The sequence below is a fragment of the Rhyacophila brunnea genome, unplaced genomic scaffold (genome assembly GCF_057557595.1).
Source record: "Rhyacophila brunnea isolate RB1 unplaced genomic scaffold, BYU_Rbru_1.0 scaffold_23, whole genome shotgun sequence".
Classification (NCBI taxonomy): Eukaryota; Metazoa; Arthropoda; class Insecta; order Trichoptera; family Rhyacophilidae; genus Rhyacophila; species Rhyacophila brunnea.
The window spans coordinates 13674858-13691107 of record NW_028232893.1 but is presented as its reverse complement, the minus strand read 5'-3'; the positions used below and the strand labels follow the sequence as shown (position 1 = coordinate 13691107).

Here is a 16250-nt window from a genome sequence, read left to right as displayed (position 1 = left end):
TTACTGTCGTACCTGTTTTTTTTATCATTGTATTTCGTTATCCGTAAAATAAACTCCTCAATTCTAACAAGCAATCTACAACCAACCTTTCATCACTGCATCTTTACCCTTAAAGTACAATAAAAACAAAATAAAAGACAGTAATCGGTGGCAGTAATATGTATTCATTAATGAGATGGTAGTATTTACAATAAAACAATATTTATACAGGAGTGAAAAAAGGATTAGTTTTCGACAATCTCTTTAGAAGGTAAGTTACAATATTATATCTACTATAATGGTGTATAAACAATGGACCTATAACACATTGCAGTGGTCAAAATCTTATATATTTTTGTGAAATAAAAAAGTGATTAGAACGTATTTAGGTACCTATATACATTTATGAAAATACTTCAAGTAGTGATCCTAAAGTAGTATGAATAAAGGTAATATTCTGATACACATTACCATTTTGACACATAATTTATTATTTTACTGATCCTACTATTCAAATAATGGCTGCTTACACATTACAAAGTCATATTATGTAATATGTATATGGTCATATAAATACATAATATAATACTAATTTATTTGCAACTACAGAGGTTTTACAATTTTCTGTATTAAAAACACGATTGGCGAAACGTGGAGGTAGGCTATTAAGCTCCGACATAAATAGAGCACACTAAACTTTGTGAAACGTATTTGTTTTAATTGCACTAGAACAATATGTAAATAGTCTTTGTTAGTTTTTTAAAATTCAATTAAACCCTGCGTAATCCAAGCCATAGTAGATAATAGTCAAAAACTATTTTATAGATAGAAGAATATTTTTTATCGATTGTGGTTTGGTTGGCAGGGCTTAATGAATTTTAAAATCTTACCAACACCATCTGTAATATGTAATATGTTTGACTGACAAATTTTGGTGTGCACTATTTATGTCAGATCTTCACAGTTTACCTCCACTCGCCACTGACAAACACTTCTTGTATTCAAGCGGTAAAGCCTAATTCAGATTATGCTAGTATCCAGTAGAGTGGCGTGTAATTTAGTAACTAAATGTGTATGATCAGACAAATTTAATAAAATCATTTAGTCGATACAATCAATTTTTAGATCAAGTGGGCGGTCCCTATCACTCCTACCATACCGAATAAGCCGCGAGACAAGTCTGACCACGCTATCTTTACTCAAATCCTTGTCAATTTTCGCAGACTTAATAAACGGAATATTTAGATCTTTAAATCTCCACTCACTAAAAATAAACAAGCTCCGAGTACATCTTTCCTATTGACCCATTTTCTTATCTCTTCTCTCGCTAATTTCTTCCTCCACTTCTAATATAACCATTAAATAAAATTATTAATTTATTTATTTTTACTTTACATTGTACTCTGTTATGAGACGCAACTCACTAATACATTGGGTTCCGACACTTTTCGATTACTAAAACATTTAATGGGAAGTAAATCACTCGCCACTCAAAATACTAGCACAATGTGAACTATGCCTTAACTATAGTAATTCGAAATTTAGTAAAGTTTAATATGTTAGAAAAGAACAAAAACCAGACGTCTCTATTGTACAGATGTTAATATGGACTTACCGTAGTTTAACTCTAGCATAGAATTAGTGATTTATGAAAATTTTTTTACACTTTATCCACTGCTTCTGTCAACGTCGTGTGCATTACGAACCGCAACACCACGTGTTTAGACACATGCAACTCTGCCATACAAAATAAATTAAATATTCAATTTTAAATATGAGGGCGGTCGTCTTTGCATAGGTATTTACTCAAGCCGCTCCATAAATAATTTCAAGTACTATAAAATTCGATCATATTTACCCATAAACTGAGGTTTTCGAGATTTGGCTTTATAGACGCATACTCAAAACCACAAAATTACAGTATAGTACAGCATTCCTCAACTTGTCATTAAAAGATCAATGGTAAGCGTAGCAGAGAATGATGCAGCATTTCGTGGCTTTAGAACCTCCGTGATTGATACGGGTACTGCTCCGTTAGGGGATGGCACAATAAGACCCATAAAAATGTATGTTCTTCAAACGAATGGGCATTTGTTTAGAAACATCAAAGATTCTATTTTATTTCATCACCCTAATAACGCAGAGGTGATGAAAATAAACAATGTGTTGTAGATTCGTGATAATAATACGTCCAGTGGATGTCTTTTAAAATTTAAATGAATTTATTGAAATCAAAAAATTCATTCAATAGACAGACATCAACCCCAGAGTGATTAAACAATAGAATAATGTTTTATTTGATCCATTGATTTTTATTGAAATATAAAATAGGTAGGTTTTAATTAAGTTATATAATTTTTAATTTAGTAATCGAAATTCGCTGATTTTTATCAAACATTGACATAAGCGTAATTTTCGTGGTAAGTAGGTAAAGTGTTAAATTTCTCTACACTCAAGAATTAGATCTTCTTACAACCTCACCCAGAAGATAACCCATTTTCCCAATTTTTGTGTTTGTTGGTGCTGAAGATGAATGAAAAATTAATATTCTTTGTGTTGGTAGCATTGAATACGTTAATTGTTGTAAAAAAAAAAGAAAATGGATACCCGTTTTTACATTTCGCTTAGGTTATATATTTATTTATTCGTCTCGACTGCAACATGTCAAATTTGTTGGCATTCACAAACACATGTAATTTAATGTACCACCGCAGTGTGATTGCAACATTTTTGGTTGTAAAACACTCCTGATGTCACAAGCAACATATTTTGAAATACACGCAGCATGAATGTCGCTTGTGTGTAGTTAAAATCTCACCACCACAATGCATGGAGCCCATACTATTTTAGAGTGCGTATTGCCTTCGAAACTAGTAGGTATAGAATGATCGCCACACGACTGCAGATATTATGTCAGTGTCAGATCACGAGATCAAAAATGAAATGAAATTTGAGATCAGAAATATCCTTCATACAATTGTGTTCACTACACTCATGTATTTCTAACTAGTAATGAATTTACCCAATATTTCCGCCATTACAAATCGATCCTTCTTTCTCGGATGTACAATGATGTTTATTTGTTTCACCAGAAGGTTGTGTCGTAATAGTGTCGCAACTGTATGTACGGGAGAGATTTGCAACATAGCTGGCGGCAGCTGTCTGTAATGATTTATAGCTTTATTGATGTCAAGTAGAATTTCAGAATGCATTGCATTCGATGGTGGTTAATTTTTTATAAAACTTCCTTCAAATGTATTACACTAATGGAAGGTGAGATGCCCATGATGGTGATTGAAACAGAGAGATAAAAATACAATATGCTTATGCGTCGCATATACACATAATGTGTGTTTGGAGTCACGAGTATAGATCTAATAGGATGAACAAGTGGTTAACATCCATTTCTCGTAAAAACAAAAATCTGTTAATACAGTAAAACCTCGTTAGTAAGATAATTCGAAATTCGCCGTAATTCGAAATTTTCCCGAAAAAAAAGTCCCTTGAACATTATTTTCATATAAAACCATACCTTTAATTCAAATTTCGTAATTCGAAATGATTTTAGAGTCCTGGCATATAAAAATATTCAATAAATCGTAATAAAGTACATTATTTCATGAGCCAATCATTGAAAATTGTGACAGACTTTTCTTAAAACATCAAAAATTACTTATTTTATGAAGTTAATAAAAATAATCCTGACATTTTATGACCCATTTCGGTAGGCACATCTATGATCGGAAACGAAATTAATGAAAATCAAAAAAAAAATTTTCTTTCAAAATTTTAATATTTTTCCCCCATACATTTCATGATTCGTAATTCGAATTTATTTTCGGTCCCATGGAATTCGTATTAACGAGGTTTTACTGTACAAACCTCCACTCTGTGGAGGCCTATATATATGATCTTCTTAGAATCGGGGACATGGTCAAAAAATATACATGTGTTTAACCGATTCTATGCCCTCAGCAAATTTTCTCGCTCTATGAGGCCGTGATCGACAGGTAGCACATACAAATTTTGCAACTTATCTCAGCAGACTTTAAACTTAAATTACTAGCCACTGTCAATTGATATGCATAATCTAAAAAATTAAGGCTATACCTCAGTTGAGGCATGGTCTAAAAAGATCGTGGCTAGGCGATGCGCGGATTGCGGGTGCAAATGATGCATGCCGACCGAAATATAATTTGTCATATAAATCCAACATGCGTCCATTTAATGTTCTGTTTATTGTTCTATTAGTAACAATAATAATATACTCATTGACATGTTTTCTTTTTAAAGTAAATGGGTAACGTTTTTAGTCATCTTTACACGATTTAAGAGTATTCACACCTCGATGTTCGCTCTGACTGCCAGCGAGTCCAAAATTTCGTCGCGCCTATAGTTGAAAATTATTTGCCGTTTCACTGAAGTATCGCATTAAACACACAGTGGCATCTGTTTGAATAATTATGAAAGACAAAGCCACAAATTATTGGTATTACAGCGATTTTAGAAAGAGCTTCGCTCTACATTCAACATGTGTCGTTAAAAATCTACGGCCTGTCAGATACTGCCATAGTAATATCATAAGGCATAGAAAAGATTAATGACAGATAATATTTTAATGACACATGTGAAACCAATGGGAGTTTAAAATTACGCATTGAAATATGTTATGTCTATGAATCTTTTTGTTTTCCAACAAGATAGAATTTTTTAATATAGATTGACCTACATTGTGGTCCCATCGTATTATAATTACATTATCTTTTGCAAACAACGAAGCATGTATGACTGACTCGCCTGAAGCTTTTCTAAATTGTTTAAATGTACATATCTATTCCTCTAACGCCAGCATTCGTCCTTTCACACTACATCACTATACGTCATAATAATACTTAGAGCCATGTAATGTGAAAATTCATTGTCCGTTAAGATCAATTTATTGGTGGCGTTGTAAGTTTTGCTTCAATTTGAAAAATAAATAAAATATCAATTTCTAAAGCAGTTGTGGATGAAATTGTTAATAATGATTACGAAAAGTAAATCAAACTCTTGTCACGAAATAAATAAATCAAGTTTGTGTAATGTTTTTTTACCGATTAGATTTATTTACAAAGGATTGTATACATTTATTTAATCTCGGTTAAGATAGTCCATTGTTACAAATATGATGAAGACAGGTTAAAATAAATTGAACAAATCAATCTGGTGAAAGCGTAATACAATTTAGTGGCGTTAACTGTCAATTCTTGGCAGAAAGATATTGTATTCATTAAAATAAAACACTTAATATATTACACGGATCGATTAGTGCACACTGCACGCCATTGTAAGTCCAGTTTTGACTGAAATTGATTGTTGTTATATACAATACCGTATGCCGAATAAATATAGTACATTCAGAAGATACTATTATCTCATTCAAAGTTGATTATTTCAAAACATACAAAACTGGACATACAATATTATAATATGTAATACTCATTCCACATACGTTAATAACAGGGCTGATTGCATCCGGTTAAGAACACATTCAAAACTAAAAAACCTGATCTTGACTATTATGTAGTATAAGTATTAGATATTTATTACCTCAGAGCCAGTGTGTCGTATTGTGTAACAAAAAAAAAGCCGAAAGTCCATAGACATCAAGCTGAAAAATCTTACAATTGTTTTTTCCCAAAAGTGTTATTTTTGGACATACGAAACACTGGTTGTCAGGTACAAGTTGCAATATGAATAATGTTGATGAGATTTTTTTGGTAAGAGATAGCCTGGTCACTCGTACAAAATCGTACTGACTGCAACATGGCCATAAATTAACATTGCTAGGATTCTTGCAATTCTCTAGCTGACCAAGAAGAGCAGCATTCGCTATGTTCAATATGTAGCCTGTGTTGAGTGAACCAAAAACATTGCATAAACTATGTATGTGATGGTACATTAAGTTACATGTGTTTTGTGAATGCCAGCATAATCGCATCGACAAATTTGATACGTTGCAGTCGAGACGAGTTTGTATGTACGACCTGACTTATGACTCGAGAGGCATGTTGACAAAAAAGTGAAATTTTATGCAAATTACCTTGAAAACCATCTAATGATAAAATATAATTCATATGTATGAGTCTATGGGATACTCGATTCGACCGGTAACTCATACTAAGCAATTTGGCATTCGTCTCACGAGAGATAAATATATCACACGTGGATCCACACCTTAAGAAAATAATTTATGATTTATTAATTTCTTACTGATTTAAAAAAATTTAATCTTAAATTGTGCTTTATATTAAGTATATAATTGTAATTATAATTTAAAGCCTAAATGATACAAAAAATAACGATAGCCGACAATGAATACATTTTAAATTAATTTAATTCAGGTCACAAAATAAATTACAGCCCTAAATAATAACAATTTTATTACTACATACTATAAAACCTGGTTACAGTAAAACCTCGTTAATAAAAATTCCACGGGACCGAAAATCGAAAAAAAATTCAAAATACGAATAATGAAATGTATGGGGAAAAATATTAAAATTTAAAAAAAAAATTTTTGATTTTCATCACTATCGTTTACGATCATAGATGTGCCTACCAAATATCCGGTGCCATGTGTGTTAATGGGTCATAAAATGTCAGGATTATTTTTTTAAAATAAGTAATTTATGATGTTTTACGATTTTGTAACGGCTGTCACAATTTTCAATGACTGGCTCATGAAATAGTGTACTTTATTACGATTTATTGAATATTTTTATATGCCAAGACTTTTGAATTAAAGGTATGGTTTTATATGAAAATAATGTTCAAGGGACTTTTTTTTCACGAAAGTTTCGAATTACGGCGAATTTCGAATTATCCGTGATCTTATTAACTAGGTTCTACTGTATATCCCGTAATAGATATTTTTTTACTGCATGCTATGCAGAATTTATATTTAGAGGTCGTCCATGATAATATATATTTTTTCTTTTCTTCTCTTCTCTATCACAAAATCTTTTAATTATGCAATTTTAATACAACGGTCGCACGGAACATTTCGGCCCCTTATGGTAGAAACACATTACGATCACGTCACATGAGCTCACGGCAAGCTCGTGCCACTGGCAAAAATCTACTGTGTGCAATGTTGTTTTACTTGATATTCTAAATGTTACCAGACAGATGCTGCCATTCTGTAGCACATTTTAAGCTAAAAATGAATAATGTCAGTTCTGCCAAAAGGCATCAGGACTACACTAAGGTCACCTCACACATATCACACGACTAGACCAATTAATGGTTTGGAAGGGAGCTATACTTGACAAGCAATTGAGAGAATTTTTTTGTATGTTGTCATAGCATGTGAGCTCATGTGACGTGATTGTAATGTGTTTCTAACAAAGGTCAAAAAAATGTATCTCAATTTTCTCTACTTTACAAATGTATAGAACTAGCTTTGCATCCATGATTTTATCTATATCACTTTGTCACTTAACGTAATACGTTATTTTATGTCCAGTATGCACCATGTAACATAAGATCGCTAAAAATTGAGATAATTTTCTTTGACGCCAAGGGTAATATAGAGTCCACACCAAGAATATCTATCTGTACATAGACAATGTTTTCCTTCGGCGTCAGAATACAAAAAATACATAAACATTTCGCGAATGCAGAACTACAAAGGTGTAAGTGTTTATTTTTGGAGAGACAAAAGTAACAATGAGGCAGTTTAGAATACTACTTCATTATGTTGGTTTTGTCAAAAGGAAACATTTAGAACCTTATAGTATTAGGCTCACGATTTGTATCAGGAAATATATTTGATGTTCGGATCCGATAGAACTTTCAAACAGTTTGAATACAATGTTCATATCTTCACAAACCGATCTATCGTTTGTCTGACTAGGCATATCGTTTTCTACAAACCCCCCCCCCCCATACCGTTCATCAAAATCATCACATTATATCAGAACCTCCCCACCATTTGAGTGTAACATAATTATATGGACGACCCCATGGGATTTTTTAATCTCTTTTTATAAATAATAACTATTTCAGTATTGTAACCGGGCATATTACGATGTCATGAATTTAACTATGCATAAAAAAGAAAAACATTTCGATGATAGAAATAAATAAATCATTTTTAAAAGATTTTTAAAAATAAACGAATGACAATTATTTTTTAAATTTAGAACAAATATTTTGTTAGATTAAAAATGTTGCCATCTATAAATACATTGCTAATTCCCTGCTTTCCTTCAGTCTAAACCACCTCATTATAATATGATATTACATATTCCATTTTATCACTAGGCTAAAGCAGTTTGATCTATGACCACCAACGCTTTATTTGAATAATGTCGAATGTAAGCAAATACTAAAATGACATTGTCACGATAGCGCGACGCGACTGACATTAATTTGAAGAGATAACCTCAAAAACGCGCGCAAAAGCACATTCGAATAGATTCTAGTAAAACACGATGGCCAAATATCAAATAGTAAAGCTATAATTTAGTCAGATGAATAGATCTGCAATCCCGATACTTCAAAAGTAGTACCAACACGATACATAAACAAAAATGTTTTATAATTCATAGTCTATTATTTACAGCCCTACTACAGACATTCCCCAGTTAGTGCCACATGACCCAGTGAACAAAAAATAACATGTACATTTCAGTTGTCATTTGTCAATATTCAAATTACATGAAATTACGTGATCCTCGCTAACTGTCTGTCTCGATTGTGTACGTGTCGTAATAATATCATTCTCAATAGAAAAGTTTCTATTCTTGCCCGACCAGACTCAGTTATTTCCTGTGAACATTACCGTTATTCATTAATTGAATAGGTAATCAGTAACTTATTACGTGTCGAAACGTAATCTGCAATAGCTTACTGCAACACACGAAGGAAGACTAGTTAATAAAGATGTGTTATATTCGTAACACCATGTTGTGTCAAGACAATCCAATTGGTATCTGAATCGTTACGAGCTCATGTAATTTAGCTACAAGTAAAATCTACTTTTTATTTTTGTTCACTCAGCCATCCGTCCGGGCATTTGACGCCTCTTAAATAAATAAGTATTATGTTTAAAATAAGTAAAAAAAAAAACTCTTATTAATAAGAATCTACTCTCGATATCGTCGAAACAAGGAATAGGGAAAGTACGTCCCAATCATCACATTCTATGTGCTAGCCCGAGGATATAGCACAACCACCGATAGGTCAGGTATATGCCGTAGGCTAAATATAATAAATAATAATATATTCTATATTCACACGAGACGTATTATAAACCTTATCATTGCGTCATATATGAGAACAAAGAAAATAGAAATATATATAAATTAGCTAGTGACGACGGTGTAAACTTGATCTATATATGGTCGATTATAACGCGATACAGGGTCACATTAACCAAAGAAAACTTGATCAATATAAACATTTATCAATACAAGGAACTTTTCAGCGATTCAACACACACGAATGTCAGATTATGTTTTGTCTGTCGGCTTCGAATGCGTGCATCGGATTCTTCACGGCAAAGTTAGGCGAGGCTTTCTCATTTGGGCGGGGCAGTTTGGAAGGTTTCCTCGTCGACTTTCTCGGCATCCGTCGACAGCGCCTCCTTCAGGGGTTCGACGCAATTTTTTGGTATAAGCGTGCCTGCAACAACAATAGTCATTAATAATTGAAAACGCTTTTGCCCTTGCATCGCCCACCTTCCGTTTGGGCAAACCTGCATCATATCAATATAAAATCTCATCAGCTTAAAACCACTCTACACTAATTAGCCAATACAGCGTTAGCTGCATTCGCTGATGGCATCATATATATGGCCTCGAATGTTTTAAAAATTGTGTACAGATCAAAGCCATGTGAATATGCTAGTTGGTAAATCTATGCAAATACACTAATATCTCACTTTAGTGTCATAATATCTTCCTGGCAGTACAGTGAAAAACCATTTAATGAATCATTTATTTTCATACATACATTTTCCATAGTAATGATTCCAACCACGTACCAAGTAAACCCTGTTAATTCGAAATTGATGGGATAGAAAATTGAAAAAAATGTGAATTACAAAAGAAAAAATGCATGACAAAAATCATTATCAGTTTCAATTTCATAATATACAATGGAACCCTGATCTACCGTTTTCGTTTCCCGCACGGATCGTCCATTTTTGAAAGTCCCGCCAATGTTAAATAATCCCGCATTAACCGTTCCCTGATTTATCATTTTCCTCGATCTATCGTCTAAATATTATGGTCCTGTCACAAATATTGTCCCGATTGACCCATTTTTGTTAAATATTTTTCATTTCGCTTTTGTAGAATTGTTTATGATACATACAGACCTTTCAGTCGCGTCGCTTTGTTTGCCCAGGTTGGTCGGCGCTCAGACTTGCCTCACATCTCGTATCACTAATTTTTATAAGTCGCAGTTAAAATTCCCCCTATGAAGAATACTAGTAATCTAGCTGAGAAACTGAAAATAATTCCAGGAGAAAAACGAGTTTTTAAAAAAAAAATTATATCCGCATTTTTAGGGTCCCTTGAAAACCGTAGAATCGGAGTTTCACTGTAGGAAGGATTTGTCGCCACATGCTTCTTCAGCAACTTTAATTTCAAAGAAGTAAGTTAAGCGAATGCACTAACCGACAATTTTGAGACCTTCGGTGGTCTTGAGTCGGATGACCTGCATCTTGTTGAGGGACGAGCGTGAGCTGAGGACGTTCTCCACGCGAGCCCACACTGACAGCACCGAACCAGATAACACGTGATAACTGCGCCGCCTCAGACCCACCTGCAAGAAACACATCGATATTAATTATATTCAATTCTTTAATTTAGTATTTTTAGTAATTATTTTGGTTGTATTAAGGGAAAATTTTGTGTTAAAATGAAAATGTTATTTTCATTAAGCATGTAAAATTGTACAATGTGGACTATCCAAACTACATTTCATTTGATGGCAATGTTCGCATGTGTGGTTGTTTGTTGAGTTTCAAACAGATGGTTGCGCACTTGCATTTGTGCTGTGGCCAAATGTCACACAGGTAATGAATTAATTAGCAAGCATCTTCATTCCGTATATTACGAAGACAAAGCCCTGGTCAATCGCAAGTAAATAAATACTTAGCTTAACTATTAGATAGGTATTAATTATTGTTCTGATTGTGTTGATTCTGAAATATTACAATCCAATAATCTAATACTTAGTCGCAATTTTGGTATTTTATTGGTTTTCAATTTGCAAAATATCAAGTATAGCTACGGATGAATCTGACTCAGTGGTTACCTCGCACTCCATCCCCATTGAGACGTTCCGGCAGTTGGCCCGCCAGTAAGCGTGAGAGCAGGTAGTGACGCTGGCGTCGTACTGCGACCTCCAAGGTTGCTCGGCCTCCGTGGATGACGACTTCTTGTACTTCTTGTCCATCTCCGCCAAAGACTCATTACGCAGTTGAAGTCCCGTATTGGGCCTGCAATTCAAACATGCCAATATTGAATTTATCACAAACATTTTGGTTACCTTTGGCTACCATAGACTTCTCATTATTTTAGGTGTTAATATATCCGGCGAAAGACAAGAGTACTCTTCTGACTGTGATATCCTTAGGTCATTTGTTTTATTTTGACTCTGTTGATGTGTGATCCTTATCCAAGAGAGGTTACTATTTATCCTTAGTTCATCTAGGAACAAAAAGGACCAACAGGTGTGCAATACCCGCATTGAACATCAAACCTGTGACGTCCTGCTATTTGTGTTAACATCTGGCCGTAAAAATATGTGAAAAACCTTAACCGACCGGAGACAATCGGCGCCACCATTACAGGAAATGGTGAAAATCAAATATTTTTATTCAAATTCAAATAAATTTTAAGTCAATATAGCAATCATTTGATAATGTCACTTATATAGTCAAATATATTTTTGAGAATTAGTTGATTAGCAAGATCAATTTTTATTTAAATTAATCAAAATGGCGACCAATTTGGTAGGTATAAGATATTTAACGGTGTAAAAAACCACAGTACAGTTTAGAATAACTTTCATTTATTATTTATATCTATCGTGGAGTTTTCTTTGTGGAGACCTTTGGCATTTTGTAAAATAGTTAAAATAATAAACAAAAGATATCTCACCGATAAACCTGGTACATTTGGTCCTTCTTAGAGATCTTTTCGCCCTTCTTGGCGGCAGGGTTGTCGATGGCGATGGCCAGGATGGCAGTGTGCTTACCGTTGCGCACTTGGTGCGACAGGTAGAAGCCCTCGCGAGCCCCTGTCAGCTCTGACCACTTCTCCATCGCGTCCTGCCAACTCATGCCTCGCTGAAATGAATTAAAATGTTTTGTGGTAAAGTAAAATCATAATTAACCATCCTAATCTTTCCGTCATGGTGAAAAGTTATTATGAGAGATTACCAAGCACAGAACAGATTAATAAAAATATACAAATGTGACAGCCAGTTGCCATGGACCAAGGTTTTGCACCCCGGCTATCTTTATTATTTTGTGATGATCAAGGAAGACAAAGCACACTGACAGTCCTAAAATATTGAGCGTGCGTTTCGTTTACGTGACAAACTTTATTGTAACAGATGTAACCAACTATTAACAAATTATTAACTTTTTCTATGCCTCACGATATTACTATGGCAGTATCTGACAGGCTGCAGATTTTTAATGACACACGTTGAATGTAGAACGAAACTCTTACTAAACTCGCTGTAATATCGATAATTTGTGGCTTAGTATTTCATAATTATTCAAACAAATGAAAGTGTGTTTAATTTTTTAGATTATGCAAATCAATCGACAGTGGATAGTAATTTGAGTTTAAAGTCGGACTAGATAACTCAAAGAGCGAGAAAACTTGCTGAAGACATAGAACCGGTTACAAAAATAACATATTCTTAAACACGTGTTTATCCCGGATACAATGATAACAATAAAAATCTTTACCTCAACGTGCACAAAATGCAATTCGGTAGGAGAAACCCCTGTGGCGTGTTTCCTCATGAAGCGCACCCTCTTGGCGAGCGTGACGCACTCCCCAGCCGCTCCCAGGTCGAGGATACCGAGATCAAAGCGCCCCATCTTCTTTGCCTGTCCGATGATCGCTTGGAGGGTGTCCGTGAAGTATTTGAACAGCCTGTTCTGCAGTTCCACCGGCATGCCCAGTATCCGATTGAGGAATTTGGATATATTGTTGTAATCCTAACAAAATTATTCCAATTAGTACTCTTATAGTTATATATAAACCTTGTGTGTGTGTTTGTTATGATTAGATAGGTAATGACGTCATTTGACAGCATGTTTGATAGTCAAAAATTGTCATCAATCATAATGAAGAATGAATCTCCTAATCTTGTGTGCATTCGATTACATAGCACAACAAAGTAAAGATTTCGTCTGCATATGTAGCGACATGTGACAGCGTGAAAAGGTGCCTATACTTGAACATACGCATGAATTTGTCTCCATTCACACATCTCCTCCGCATCTTCGTCAATTTCAATATTAAGCGCACAAACATTCGCAGAACAGGTCAAAATTGTGAATATGTACCCTTATTGCAATGCAGGTAGAGTTTATTTTTCAACAACATACGATATATTGCAGTGGTAAAGAGTGGAGATAGGCCAGGGTATATGGAATGAATATGGTAGGATATCGCGCATACAGCATGTTATTTCTTTCTAAAACATTGACGTGACTCTGTCCCCGAATGGCGCTCTCAATGTCTCAGCGTCTCTTCAAATGCCAATGAATTCGGAACATATGAATTTTCTGAAAGATTTCATTTGTAAATAGAACTGACCTTATCTAAAGACAGCACCCCCGGCATGGCTTCGCTGTTGACGATAATCCCGACGCCGACTAAAGCATTAGCCACATCCTGGAAGAAGTCGCCGTTGTAGTCCTGCGGCGGCGGCACCAGGGGTGACTCGTACTTCATAATGGTCTTCATGGTGGTCTCAAGGGCGTTGCGCCCGTATTTGTTGTCGATGTTGAACTGCGAGAGGTCCCTGGTCTCAGTGGCGCGCCTATCTCCATGGGTTAGGGCGCCCAGCGACTCCAGGCGCTTGGCGACCGTCGATGCGAAACGTCGCTCTCCAGCCAAATCTGATATCAGGAATATATACTCGGGTGCGTTCACCTGATTGGATCGATGCGTTCGGCCTAAAGATTCAAATTAAAAACCAGTGTGTAATAAATCGGCAAATCAATTTTAATTAATATTTAATTATCTGTTTAAGAAAAACGAAACGTTGTGGACATCACATCTAAATTCGAGACGTTCACGACATAAGATTTACATTATAACTATTACCCTCACAAGAGTAAAGAAGAAAATACAATAAAATAAACATACAATTTTATACAGAAAAATAAAATTTCGAAAATATTTAATGTCTTTGGGGAGTGTATTGACTAGTCTTGCACCCCTCGCTAATGTCCCTCATAGGCTTGACACAAGGAAACGGTTCCGACCCAAAATATGCGACCACAAAATAAATGAGTTACGTAAAAAAATTATTTTAATGTCGATGGCTTCATAAAATCCAACAAATTAATCTGACGACACAATGTCTTCTTTTTTTTCACACAGAATTTCTTTATAGCAAGTTAATAATCTTTTTATTCCTTGCTTTGTAGCTATAACGCGTTCTTCGTTAGTCTTTTCTAAAAATATTAAGCCCTTTTCAATTGAGCTCAAACCTCCTGTCAAGCTTGCTTTGTCATGTGTTTTTCTGGAGGAACTGGGTCTGAAGTGTCAGATAAAGAATCGCGTAACTGCGAGTTCGCGTAAGTCGGGGTATTACTGTACAGAAAGAAAAGAAGAAAACAACATTGTAATACTTACCAAACTGTTGTATTGCTCTGTCGGCCGACCATGGCAACTCCAGAGTGATGTGAACTCTCCGTCTTTGATTCCGTGCTCTAAAATAAACAAAGACAATAACCATAAAGAAACTTGACATTTTTGAAATAACGATAAATCAAAATACAGCACGATTTCACGTGTCAAAGAAGGTAAAACCACAAACTACAGAACGACTCTTATAATAAATTTTCTCTGTCACCACGGTCATTTCTGAAACTAAAACCGTCCTACTGCATTTACTTACACCGCTACTACATTCCCCGCACCCATTATTCAGTGTGTGTTCGATACGATTCGATATCGATTCGTGGAGTTAGATGAAAATGCCTAAATCTTTGAAGAACATCATTTCAAGTATTGTGAGGATGAGAAACAGAAAAGAAAGCTTTTAATTCCTCTCAATAGTGCCAGGATGATCTGCTATGAAAAGTCAACACGCAAAGAGAATGTGACGTAACAGTGTCAATGCGCAAAAACCTCATGATGTAACAGTGCCAGCGCATGGAATGACGACGTAGAAGACTTGGTCTAATTCGCACTGTACCTATACAAGTCGTATGATGTTCTACCCGTCGTCTCACAGGTGAAATTCGGGTCACTCCATCGGGCAGGTCATATCTCAAGGATGGAAGATACCTTATCACCAAAGACGACTCTCTTCAACAGACTAGAAGGAAAACCGAGGATCGGAAGACATAAGACAGCAATAGTTTGACTGTGTAGATAGAGACAACATCCCTGAAGGTAGGGCAGTGGAGGCAGCTTGCGGAGGGGAGTGATAATGGTAACTGTAAGTGCTCAGACCAGGGATACAGGGCATAGTGTTGTCCGCGGTTTTTTGTGGGGGATATTTATTTCACCTCCACCAGTATGTCCAACAAAAATAGCCTAGATGAGTTAAGAAAAGAGCTAGTATATTTAACTTGCCCATTATGTCCTAGGCAACCACCAGGAACACTAATACAGAGAAATGGTTTTCTTCAAAGCTTCATAAGAGATAAATTTAGTAAAAACAATAACCTTCTGTCACTCTGCAATGAGATTCCGCTGCTGGCGGCCTCGGAGATGATGGCCACGTCCTTATCTCCGTCCATGAAGCGCTGCTTCTCCGTGAGGTTGAGGGTCTCCAGTGGCACATCGGCTTCTGACCGACTCTCGTACAGAATCTGACCATCTTCCGTTTGGACCACTCGACCTTTTCTGCCCGTCATCTATTCACAAAATAAAATCATTCAATCACCGAAACTGCTATATCGATAGATAGATATTGTATGTACTATTCTGGCCATCGGTGATTGATACTTTTTATCAATATCATTGTCGTTCAACTATCAAAATCGCGTCCGTTTCACGGTATAATGGTTG

At 35.3% G+C, this 16250-nt stretch overlaps 1 protein-coding gene across 2 annotated transcripts in view; it reads right to left on the bottom strand.

The window, feature by feature from the left end:
* Positions 1 to 8969: 8969 nt before the first annotated feature.
* The window catches only part of LOC147069566 (protein strawberry notch-like), a 34355-nt gene continuing 27074 nt past the window's right edge, over positions 8970 to 16250 (bottom strand). For both annotated transcript variants that reach the window (XM_085950319.1, XM_085950320.1), the window contains 8 exons: positions 15906 to 16096; positions 14865 to 14941; positions 13818 to 14179; positions 12959 to 13213; positions 12138 to 12325; positions 11290 to 11473; positions 10647 to 10794; positions 8970 to 9648 (listed from right to left, as the gene is read on the bottom strand). In XM_085950319.1, the coding sequence (XP_085806445.1) occupies positions 9545 to 9648; positions 10647 to 10794; positions 11290 to 11473; positions 12138 to 12325; positions 12959 to 13213; positions 13818 to 14179; positions 14865 to 14941; positions 15906 to 16096 (1509 nt within the window). In that variant the 3' untranslated portion in view covers positions 8970 to 9544. The remainder of the gene's footprint in view (positions 9649 to 10646; positions 10795 to 11289; positions 11474 to 12137; positions 12326 to 12958; positions 13214 to 13817; positions 14180 to 14864; positions 14942 to 15905; positions 16097 to 16250) is intronic.